Source organism: Gavialis gangeticus, unplaced genomic scaffold, assembly GCF_001723915.1.
Source record: "Gavialis gangeticus isolate Ggan-Ray unplaced genomic scaffold, GavGan_comp1, whole genome shotgun sequence".
Taxonomy (NCBI): domain Eukaryota; kingdom Metazoa; phylum Chordata; order Crocodylia; family Gavialidae; genus Gavialis; species Gavialis gangeticus.
The window spans coordinates 15,573,079-15,585,388 of record NW_017728995.1 but is presented as its reverse complement, the minus strand read 5'-3'; the positions used below and the strand labels follow the sequence as shown (position 1 = coordinate 15,585,388).

Below are 12,310 nucleotides of genomic sequence, written 5' to 3'. Positions count from 1 at the left end.
CCAAGGGTACATACTTCCCATGCCCCATCTCCCTGCACCCCCTGGATGAGCTGCTCACAGCTCCATCCCATGTCCTGGCTGTGCAGAGCCTGCCCGTACTCTGGCCCCACTCCCTCCCTCAGTGCTGTTGGGGGGAGATCCCTCACCCCAGTGGTGAGGCAGAAATTGGAGCTAGGACTGGGGCCTTGATCTGACCCCCCCCCCCCCACCCAGCCCCTTCCCTCATAGACTTACCTGCTGGGGGGGCATGCCCCCATATAAATTTTTCTTCTTCTATCTCAATCTGCTCCCCTCTTTCCCTCCCCACAGACTTACCTGCTGGGCAGGAGGTGGTGGGTGGTGCACAGTAGATTTTGGGTTGCCTTTAAATGCCAGAGGTGATCTACTTTGAAAGGTTGGAGACCACTACTTTAGCCTTTTCCCTCAAGGCTTGTCATCTAACTACTCTGCGTGTTGTCCTGTAGGGTCAGGCCAACTCTCAGGATCTCAAAATTGCGCTTGTAGATGGGAGGGTGTGACACAATTGCACTATACACATGCAAAAATCAATTAGGCGCATACACATGCACACGGCGCACACATGCACATACTAGGCGCACATGCACATGCAAGATTACCAGTCTAAGCACATACACATCTATCACCAATTCAAGCACATACACACAGGTGAGTTCCTAACTTGAGTGGCATGGTATGTGTGTGCTTGGGGTACTTAGGATACCTAGGGTGCTTGGTGACTGTGGGAGGGGGAGTCAAGGGCCAAAGATTTCTGTAAGGAGGGGAAGGAGGGAGATGGATGGGGGGTTAACATAAGAGAGGGAAAATAAGAGCGTGAAAGTTGTTGGGGCTAGGATTAGAACCAGCAGACTGGAAGGGGAGCTTGGGTTACTTAAGGACAGGTGACCCCCAGGGTTACTCAAGGTCAGTGTACACTGGGGTTACTTGGGGTCACTTGAGAATAGAGATATTTAAGGTTAAAGTGGCCCCTGGGATTACTTAAGGTCACTGTGCCCCAGGGTTACTTGGGAGGCAAGTCCAGGGTTTGGTGAGCAGATAGCTGGGAGGCACAGAGAGGGAGCCAAGATATCTCACACACACACATGATCAGAGGGGCAGAAAACAGAGAATGGAGTAGGGCTGGGAGGTCAGTAAGACAAAACCCAACTCAGGGTTTCAAAATAACAGGTTTATTAAACAGACAACATGCTACACAGCTCCATGAAGTTATTGGTTCCTACACACAAGCACTCACATACACACCCACATAATTGTAGTGGGAAAGAAAAAGGCTTGATGGAGGGATTGAAGTTAAGGTGTGTAGGGACAAAGTCTGGGTCCTTTGCTTGGGGAAAGAAGGTGGGTGATAGCTACCTATCCTGGGCTCTGAGTTGATCCTTGATAGCCAGTCGGGGTCTTCTCCCTGGTGAGGTGTTGTCCAGAGAGGGTCGCCAGCAGGTCCTCTGGGTGGATAGGTGGTGTGGCATAGTGCTGGTCCGGCAGTGGTCCGGTCGTTGAGCTGATGGTCCAGTTGTTGAGTTCATTTTTCAGAAGAAGCCTGCAACCATTGTATCTCAAGCACCCTCATTCATCCCCATTCATTCAGGAACCAGTTTACACGAGACTGGTTAGGTATGAGTCATATGTTACGCCCGGGCAGAGGACACAAGATGGAGGCTTGACATACAAAATGGAAACTTGACATTACTTTACAGACATAGGCCTAAACCATACAGTATTAATATGAAACGATAAAAATCAATGCAAAAATGATAGGAATACAATATAATACAATATAAACCATTAAAAATGACTACAAACATAACAGAACACTATTTACAATATAAAAAGGAGCTTACTACAATAATAGCATACAAGAGCTTATCTTAGTTTACCTAGTACTACTTGTAATCACTTATAAGGGACACAGAGGGCAGAGAGAAAGTCAGAAATGGTTAGGGGAAGGGGAGGGAGTGTATTTTTAAATTAAAAAAAAAAGAAAAACTGGGGGTTTTGCTACATGTGTAGCCATGATCTAACTCCATGAATAGCTCTCTCTGCGGTTCAAATTGCAGGGTAAGATGCAGTTTACAATAAGTAAGGCTGGCAGAAATAGGCTTCTATTGATAGTGTATTAATAGCTTGAACATCATCTTCAAAAGTTTAGCTTGACATTTACAAAGTGATAGATAATGAAAGCATTAAAAATATTAGTTTTCAAGTGTTTTGTGAGGTGTCTGTTTACACAAATATGTTCTTTTGAATTACTGTGAGAGGGATTTTCTCTTATAGATACTCAGTACCTACAACAGCAACTTAGTTCTCAAAGAACGTCCTCCAAAAGATGTACAATATCTGCAGGTGACTTTTATGACCCTGACGCCAAGTGCAACAATGCTATTACTAGGCTTTTCTTCCTAGAAGACAAAAAGAATATTTCAGTGACAGGTACCATAAAGTATTTTATATATGGCAGAACTTGACTCAATTTGCTTTGCCTAAAATATATAAGAATATTTGAAAAAAACCCTTATTATTAAAGGAAGCTGTTAAATCAATAGTCAATTATTATTTAAATTTTGTTCTCAGTAAAATGGTTGAATTCAAGATCTTACAGTATTTCTCCTAGATTGGGTTAGAATATTTTTCAAACAACAACAAAAAATTACTTTTGGTTTGGATCCATCCTTGATTTTGCCTGAATTGATTGAACCATAAATAATATTGACAGTGAATTTAAATGATCTGACTGAACAAGTCTGTAATTGAAGCCTAGCCACTTTCAGGTAGGCAAACTGTTCATTGATTTATACCCCATGCAATTCCAGTGAAGTCAATGAGGTTGCACAGGACGTAAGTCATGGCAGGATTTGGTTTAGTGCTAGTTTATGCAGTTGCTCTCTGTCTTGGAGAATGAAAATATAACCTCTGCTGCTTTGACCATCATTTTCTAAATCTACACTGGTTATCTGCAAAGCAAACTGGAAAGTGTCTGCAATTTTTTTTTATGATTTAGGAAATCTGCTTTTGAAACGATTATTTCAGGACCTTTTCTGTATCTATAAAGTATATTAGGATTGGCTAGGGTTACTTAAATTGCCACAAAGCAAACTGTTTACATAAAGATTTACTTTATTCATGAATAGAAAATACAGGTTAAAAAAAAGGTCCCCAAAGAACAATTTTTAGTACAAGATTTTTTTTTTTTTGCATTGCTATGGGAATGTCAGGTTTCAAATATCTATTGACTAATACATATTGCATGTAACTGGAGATTATTTGCCAAGCCACCTTGTGCAATATTAAAATGATGGGTTTGTGCATAGCGGAAATCTGCTCATAAAGAAGGTGTACTCTCTGCTTATTCTGCTACATTTCTGTATTTTAGGTGGTGCCAACTTGGTGTCATGTGGAGGTGCTGGCTATGTTAGGTTTTGGAGTACTGTGAAGAGCAAGCTCATAGCAGAGTTTGAAGCTCATGGTGGAGTTGGATCTATAATCATGACCATTGATAAAACGAGTCAGTACCTCATAACTGGGGACCTGATTGGATGTGTGAAAATATGGAATATACAGGTACAAAGAGAGTATGTGATTCTTTCTTTGAGTTTGTCCTGTTGCCAGTTTGGTTCAGTAAATGAAAATCAATTGGGTTGTGCCTCTTTTCTGGAAAAGGAGAAAGATGGGATAAAATTCCAGGGTTCGACTGAAGTCTGAAGAATCTTGATTGACTCAAGAGCAACCTGGACCATACTCCTAATAAAAAGCCTTTCTATCAGATGTCCCTCTTTTTCTTCAAAGCCCACACAAAAGAACCAATGGGAAGGAAACCCTGTGCTGACTTACTCCATTATTTCTTCTGCAAGGGAATTGTCTCTGGTACACACAGCATGTCAATAGTTCTGTCTAATAATTCTGCTTTTTAAAAATATATATATGCCCCCAAACCTCTACATAAGAATACTGACATTTCTTTTTCACCAGGACTACTGTCTTAGTCCCAGTGAGAGCAAGGTAACAGAGCCACCTCCCCTGGTCAGATCATTTCAGCCGCACAACGACCGTGTTACCTACCTGGAGACCTGCGAGCGAAATGGTTGTCTGCTCATCCTCACTTCCTCTGCAGACTGCAGCGTTGCTCTTAGTGATCTCTCTGGTACAACAATTGGAATATTTGGGCAGGTATTCATACCTCTTAGCAACAATTATGCTTAGAGTAGGCTGCTTGATATCCAGGAAGATTTCTTAATGAACTGCTTCATTTCTGGGCTTTTAGGGCAGCTTCTGTACTGTCAGAGCAATCTGCTGAAGAGCTTGCCTTTTCTTTGAATTGTTCTTGCCTTTTCTGTACAGACCAGAAATATTGCAAATCACTCGTTTACCTAGATTTTGGTGCTTCTGCTTCAATTCTTGGTGGGGAATATGAGGTGGAAACAAAAAATACAAGTACGGTTTCAGTTCCAGGTAAGTTTTGAGTAGAGAGTTGGGTCGCTACTTTTTTGTTGTTGTAATTCTTCACTTCCATTCTTGAAGCCTTGCTCAACCCCGGTAAATCACAGCTGTATCATGGTGAGGTGTGTGAAGAAGTATAGCTGGAGTGTTATAGAAATCACAGTCGATCTAATAATAAAATGCAGAAGGCTTTAAATCATGAATTCTTTCTCTAAAACATTAAAAGGTTCCAAGCATCTGTTCAGAGTTTTAGTAGAACAGTTGCATTAAAAAGTAAATTTTTTTTTCTTCTGCAGAAAGCTTTAACTTTTTGAAATTAGTTTCTGTTCCAAATTAGAATAAAAAATGAAAAAATAGTTTTGTGAAAAGAAAAAAATCTGGTATTTCTAATACCGAAAAATCAAAATGGAAAGTGGACATTTTTGAGAGAGATAATTTGACACACACAAGTGAAATAATTTGATTTTCCCATTCATAACATTGAGAAACATAATTGAATAATTAATTTTTCCTTTAGGGAATTTCTTGGTGTAGAGCATCACATTCTCAGATGGATTTTCTTTGTTAAAAAAAATTGTCAGTAGATCAAATGATTAAACTTCCCTCCAGCCCCCCCAAAAAAGGGTTTTAGTGTAGTGCCTAGTACAATAAGACCCTAACTTTGTTAGCAGCAATTAGAAATTATTGACACGTGCTAACGAATACATAACTGGTTCTGTCTGAAAAACTGAATTCTTAACTCTGCATGAAACTTATGAAAACTAACAGCTGTCTTAAAAACTAATATTTGGGGGCACTTTCATATGAAATAATTGACATCTACTCTTTTTCGTATTTGTGTTACTAGAAAACAGTAAGAAATGCAGTACTGTAACAATGTTTGGGTGCCGGCTAAGGGTAGGGATGCTGGAATGGAGCCAGGGGCTGGCTCACCCTGCTACCCCGTATCTCTTTCCTCTGGCGCCCTGCAACTTCTTTGCAATGGATCTAGCCCAGCAGTAGGGAGGGCAGAGTGGTGGTGTTATATGCTGCAGGTAGTGTTATACGGTGCAGGGGGAGCAGCTGGAGGGCCATTGCTATAGGGGAGAGACACCACTTCCTTTTTCTCCTTTTCTTGCTGTCAAAAAGCAGTGTTTTTTGGGCCACACAACATGCATGTCAGTGGCCAAAAAAAGGTGACACACATCCCTTCTGCATCAGCGAACCTCTGGTTGGTGCTCTGCTCTTCCACACCACCCAGACCTGAGCTGGAGCCCAAGCAGGAAAGGTGCAGGACGTGAGTGAGTGGGGTGGGGGACAGGGTGGCCTAGGGGTGGGCAGTACTGGCCACTTCCGCTTCTGAAGAAGTGCAACAAAAAGTGTTTGAATAGTTTTTCAATCCTCCATGTTCCCTGCTTTTAGGAAGAGCACTGGCAAATTGAAAATACTCCTATTCTCCTCAAAGATGAGAGAAAACAGGAAGAAAGCATGAGGCAAATGGAAAAGGAGGAAGTTGAAACGGGAAAAACGGCCTCCGTTCCTGAGGAAGAGTCTCTTCCCAGTTCTGTGGAGCCAGCTGTACTTTTCTTGCATGATGAAGAGGAATCAGTTTGCATGTAAGTCATTTAGCAAAATGTGGGTGTGCACGGGTGTGCAGGAGTGGTTTGTTCAGTGTCTGGTTTTATTCCAAATCAAGAGGAAAAGCTGAAACATTTCACGTGCTAGAAATTCCAAATTGGAATTTTTCTGACTTGCTGAAATGGTTTGTTTGGACACTTTTGTTCCAGAAATCATTTCCGAAATTCACCTAGATTGGAACGGCTTGCTTTGGTCACCTGAAAGAAAATCAGAAGTTTTAATAAAGTTGAAACTTTCCATTTTTTTCCCCAAAGATCTTTGCATTATGCCTTCCTTCCTTTTCTCCTTTTACAAGTGTGAAAACCCAAGCACTGACTTGCCCAAGATAAAACAGAATAGGCAGGTGCTTTAGCTAGGAATAGAACTCAGGTCTCCTGAGAGTCCAGAGCTCTGTGCTAGGCTTCACTGCACCTCCTTTGAATAACGCCTAGAATGGAATATGTTTGCTAAGCATTTTGAACTATGCCATAGAGACTTCTTAATATACCGTGTTCTGCCTTAGTAATATATTTTTAGACTACACTTTTCTCCAATTGTAACAATAATAACATAGCAGTTTACTACAGATCCTTCTGAGTACTTATACTTCTTCTGGATGAAGAAATATTTATGCATATCTCTGTGCTTCAAGATGAGAGAAAGTACAACATGCATCTAAATGTTTAAATCTTTAATGACCTTTTGTAACATGAACTACTTAAGGTGTGGAAGCAGCAAAATTCAGCTATATGCAAGTACTTCCTAGCTTTACATTTCCTGAATAGAAGACCATGACACATTTATGTTATTAAAAGGTTTTTAATGATCTCCTGTTAGAATGCAATTCCAGATACCTTGAACAAAGTAGGAGCAAAATGAATTAAAATGAAAAGCATTTTTTGTGGCAGACAGGTTTATTTTTTTATGTAGAACACAGTGCATGCTCGGAAAGGGTGAAGAACAAGCAATGAGTGTTTATTATAATGAATGTCATCTTCAAATATAGAGGATCTGACTCTAATCTTGGAGCATTTCCATTGAATTCAGTGCAATAGCTCTTCCTTTACTTTGCTGGAAGTGAAATCTGAATTGGAGCCAATAGCTGTAGGTTTATAATACTCTTATAGGAAATGAAAAAAAATGCTCCAGAGAAAGTAAATCATCAAAACTGTGTGACTTCAGTATAACGGAGAACACATATCTTGCTTTAATCATGACCACAGTCCTTCCCAGCAAAAACCCTGGGCTGAGGAAGAGTGCAGATTCTGCACGTTTTCTGAGGCATTGTAATTTTCAAGTCTATGCACAACTGTTATAAATGGATGTTTGGATCGCAGCCAGGTCATCCTTCCACCCTGAAGCAGAACAGGTGGCTTAGAAGACTTCTCTTCTGGGAAAGCTGCTATTTTAAAGTGCTTGAAGATACATAGGTGGAATTGTTCTAACTCTAAATACACCTACGCCAGTATATGAAAAAGGGCGCTGGCTTTTGCGTTGTCTTGAAAATACTGCCCTAGAAGGTAGTCTCATGAGCAATTGCATCTTCTGCCAAGGGCAGATGCGTCAGAAGTGGGTGTTTTTACTAATAATTACTAGGACGTATTGACATGATTCCAAAGCACTGAAGGGGGCACGTGATATGAGTAACTCTTTTACAGCGTATTCTCTTTTTACAAAGGCTACAAGGCTGTGGACTAGGTACGAATTATTTATGTTCTGTGTAATGAATATTTCTTCCAAAGCTGAAAGTGAGGCTAGATGAAGAGGATAGTCGTCACAAGTGGAGCTGGTCTGAAAAATTCCAACAAAAACATCTTCGTTGACAGGTGTTGAATTGGAAAAATCAAACTTGACAAAAATGATTTTATTGTGCTGAATTTCTCGTGGAACTCTACCCGCCAGGCAGATTTTGGCACTCTGTCTAGTTTTAATACCTACCTGCTTGCCCAGGTCCTTGGCAGACTGTTGTGGAGCATAGGTTTCCAAACTTCCCCAGGCCTGGGGATCCTAACCCATTCATGGAGAATTTGAGGGGATTGTTCTGAATAATGGAAAAATAATGCTGAGAATTTGAAAACCTCTAACTCCTTCATGAATTAAATCGTTTCCTTCATCCAACTCTAATCAGAAGTTAAAGGGATAGATCTCTGTTAATTTGGAAGTACTGGACTCTTGATGAATCCACTTCTCTAAGTGAAAGGGAACTCTTGGCTCACTTACTACAGAAAAGGGGATTTGTTGCTAAACATCCAGCTCATACCTGAGCAACGAATGAGACATCTTACATGTGATTTCCAAAATGACCCTTGGACTGATCCAAAGCCCACTGAAGCCATTCAGATCAGGCAGTATGTGGCTTCAAATGGCCTTGTAGCATATGCTTGCTGAAACAAAAGTGTGCAGACCTTGTACATGTTCTGTATACTCTGTCACTTTATCATATTGCAGTCAATGGGCATGTCTTAAAGGTGTGACCCTCTTTATGCATGGCAATTTGGCAGGCAAAAAGCAACAATAGAGACTGTAGGAAGAGATGCAATAGATTCCTGTCACTTGTTTTTTGCATTTAATTTTTGTACAAAAAATCACTTCTGTCCTTCTAGGACCAGCCCATGGGAAAATACAATATTGGGTAAAAAATACAAAGAAATCAATATACAGAAAGGAAAGAAACACAAGCTTTTTCATGTGAAGAACATGGGAAACTCAACTGGTAAGCAACTCTTCTCACATAATCTTAATAGTTATGCTACTTTTTTGTAAGTACAGAATTTTACTGCTTTTCCCCGGTGGGCAAGCCTGATCAGAACCAAAAAGAAATAAGAGCTTTCCTGGTAAAAGTTATCTCTATTAAGTTGGAAGTACTGGATTAAGTACTCTATTAAGTTGGAAGTAGTTGGAAGTTATTTTATTAGAAACTTATCTAATCTCTTTCTTGGACCACTTTATAATGGATATAACAACACAGAAACACAGTCCACTGTTGAAAGGTCCCACTGCCATATCTTATAGTTGAAAGGCAATGAAGCCTTACTCCCTTCAGGAGGGGTCTTTCTCTTTCCATTTCTTTCTCCTGTTTATTTTTACAAATCATCATACTTTCAAGTGTGAGGGAAGTGATTGTTTTAAAAAAAACCATGCATGGCTACCATGAATGCAAAACCCATATTACTACCTGCAGGCATTGGCATGCAACAATTTGGTGACCTCCTCTATAGAGGAGACATGCATGTCCAGTTTGCAATGCTAAGCACTTTGTGGGCCATCTGGTTAGTGAGCCAGTACACCCATATTTTTGCAGGTGCAATTAATTTTCAAATATAGCTCAGAAAGTGTGAAGGTTGGGGTGCAATTGTTTTGTCTGAGAACTACTAAGGAAACTGAGCGTTAAAATTTGTGATATAGACTCCCCCTTGCTCTCGCTGTTAAAACTAATAAACTGATAAAACTACACCATAAATTACCTTCAGAAACCTGGTCCATTTCCTTTGCTTTTATTTGAACCGTTTAAGAGAAAAGGTTTTTAACTTTATTTTTTATGAAGGCTTCTATCTGTAGTAGATAAAGAATCGAAAAGCTTGGAAATATGCTTGTAAAAAAAATCACTTCCAAGTGGAAATTGTTTATAAATCCTGAGGGAAAAATGGAAAATTTGTTAGCTTTCTCCAGCTTTACATAAAAAAGTAAGATTAATCCCATGCAGCTGTTTGTAGAAGTTGCTGAACATTTCTTGTCTGTAAGCGTTAAAGTTTTCCCTTTAACTAGAGAAATATGAAACTTAGATCAGAAAAAGCTAACTTAATTTGGAAATGCAATTGAACTGTTACGTGGAATTAATTCCAGTTTTTCAATAATCCTCCTATTTTTAAAGGCACATTTAGGTCATTAAATATTGGAACACTTGAGGAGGTTGTTGAACTGAACAGGCCTGACTTTGTTCTAAACCCTAACAAATACTTTGGTGAAAAGACAGAGGAGAGATGCTCTGAAAGTGTGATGCTTCCTACCCTGTCAGAAAGTAAGTAGACCTTCATTATATTCTCATTACTCGAACTCTCAGTACAGAAAGGCAAAAATAAAGGTCACTAGCTTTTACCATCTGTGCTAAAATGAGATGAAGGCAATAGAGAACTCCAAGATTTATTGCTTAGTTGCTGATCTGGGGTTTCAACAAAAGTAGCAGAACATATAATCCTATTTGAACAACTTCTTATTTTGTTAGGGTATGATCCACAGTCCACTGGATTCAGAGTCAAGGACAAGTTTTCTTTACTTGGGTTTTGGATCAGGCCTCAAATATTCAATGACGTGTTTATCCATTTCTGCATCTGTTCGTGATGAAGAAGAGCACAAATCTTATTTTTAATGGATTTTGAAAAACCTACCAGAGAGAGGGAGGCTTGAAGTAATAGAAATTTTCTGCTAATATGTTTGTCTTCCTATAAAGTAGGATGCTTCTTATAGGATGCTGAGAAGTCTCTCTCACTGCCTTTCAGAGAAGCTTTCTTGGGGCATGCTGGTTTCTTCCCCCTGAAACACAGGCAGGCAAGAAGGTGACAGCTGGGGCAGAAGGCTGTGTAGGCAAGCGGCAAGTGTGATGAGTAACGCTATCTCTGGCATCACCCCATCCAAGAAGCAGCAGCATGACAATTTTTGTCAGCTTTTACCAGACCCAGGTTTGAACGTGCAGATGGCTGGCAATAGTGGAAACAGTCATAAAAACAAAAAAAAAATCAATGAAACGAAGAGGGAAATGTTTGGAAGATAAGTACTAAAGAAGCTAGAAAAACAATTAGTGCTCATTACTGAACACCCTCGGGCCATAACATTGTGCTTTCTGCATTATTACAAACCAAATACAAAATGGATTCTCAGCAAACTATCTAATAAAATAGATCTGGGCTGGTGAGGCAGCTTGACAAGTTCTATTTCATGACTACCTCCCAGTCCAAAACCTCATATTTTCTCTTAACCCACTGTGACACTTCTCCTGAAGGCTCCTTAAGATCTTCTCCTGCTTCTCCCTTTTGCCCATTCTTTAGAAAACTGGATGTCAAAAACATCACTCTTAACTAGGGTATTCCAGCCTTTAGGGCTATTGTCGTGCCATTGTGATATTTAATTGATACAGGCTAGCTATATTATCTAGTGATTTAGATATCAGTAATATGTGGCCCAGTGTGAGAAACCATCAGAGACAGGTGAAACAGGTAGGATGAATCAGTTGTGAACTATATGGAAAGCATTATATAAGGGGGAGAGACCCATGTGAACTGGACCCCAGGCAGCTGATTCAGTAAGGTGAAATGCTGTCATGTTATGACTAAAAAAGCAATCTTTAAAATGAAATATCTTGAAGTTGGATTAACTGCCATGGCACCTTTCATTTATTAGTCAGGTGCTTTTTTTTTTCTTTACAGACTATTCTCTCTCTGTTTTTCTCTATGAGCAATTGAGGTATTATATACTAAAGTTACATTTATATGAATGATTCCAGTATATTTAATAATTAAACTGCGACTCATGACACGTCTACAAAAGAAGCAGGTTTTACCCATCTGTATTTACAAGTTCTATTGCCCAAAATAAAATTCAAAGATAAATAAAGAGGGTGGTGTGATATTTAATGATAAGTATTGAGTTGTATGTTCAGAATGTATTGACGTTAGTGCTGAAATTCAAAAAATGTGGCAGAGTAAATCTAAGTTATATTACAAACTGGCAACTGCATCCCTTTAAACACTGCTCTGGGAAAATAATTTGGATCTTTAATATAAACTTCCTCAGGTTAGTCGAGTTTGTCAGTTAATAGCTATGGACCGTCACTGGCAGTCATAAGAAAGTGAGAATTTTCTGCAAATGTTAGCAGATTTGTCAGCACATGCCTGACACCAAACACAAAAGCAGTCACAGTGAAGTTTGTTAAGGTTAGATCTGTGCCCAGACATACCACTGAGCCTGTGAAGAGTCCAGCTTAAGTTAGTGGGCATGCAATACTGCTTGGGATATTCTGCACTGCAGTCATAGCGGTAGAGCTTGGAGATATCCAAGCTGCTTTAAATGAATGAGTTTGATTAACAGGTATTGGTAAGCAGTCTACTCACAGCAGTGCAGAGCTCAGCAGATAAGCATCCTCAAGTTGAGATAATGTCAACTTGAGGGGCTGATATTTAGCACCTCTGAAAATCCTGCCTTGAATTTTTGAGTCAGGTGCTTCCTTACCTCCTAGTCCTCACAAAATAATGCAGGTTATTGCCTCGGTACC

General features: G+C 39.8%; 1 protein-coding gene across 1 annotated transcript in view; it reads left to right on the top strand.

Moving 5' to 3' along the window:
• Positions 1-12,310, top strand: part of WDR49 (WD repeat domain 49) — a 101,956-nt gene that overhangs the window by 85,861 nt on the left and 3,785 nt on the right. The window contains exons 13-18 of the mRNA XM_019503247.1: positions 2,290-2,445; positions 3,386-3,573; positions 3,982-4,179; positions 5,851-6,044; positions 8,649-8,758; positions 9,917-10,063. Of these exons, the coding sequence (XP_019358792.1) occupies positions 2,290-2,445; positions 3,386-3,573; positions 3,982-4,179; positions 5,851-6,044; positions 8,649-8,758; positions 9,917-10,063 (993 nt within the window). The remainder of the gene's footprint in view (positions 1-2,289; positions 2,446-3,385; positions 3,574-3,981; positions 4,180-5,850; positions 6,045-8,648; positions 8,759-9,916; positions 10,064-12,310) is intronic.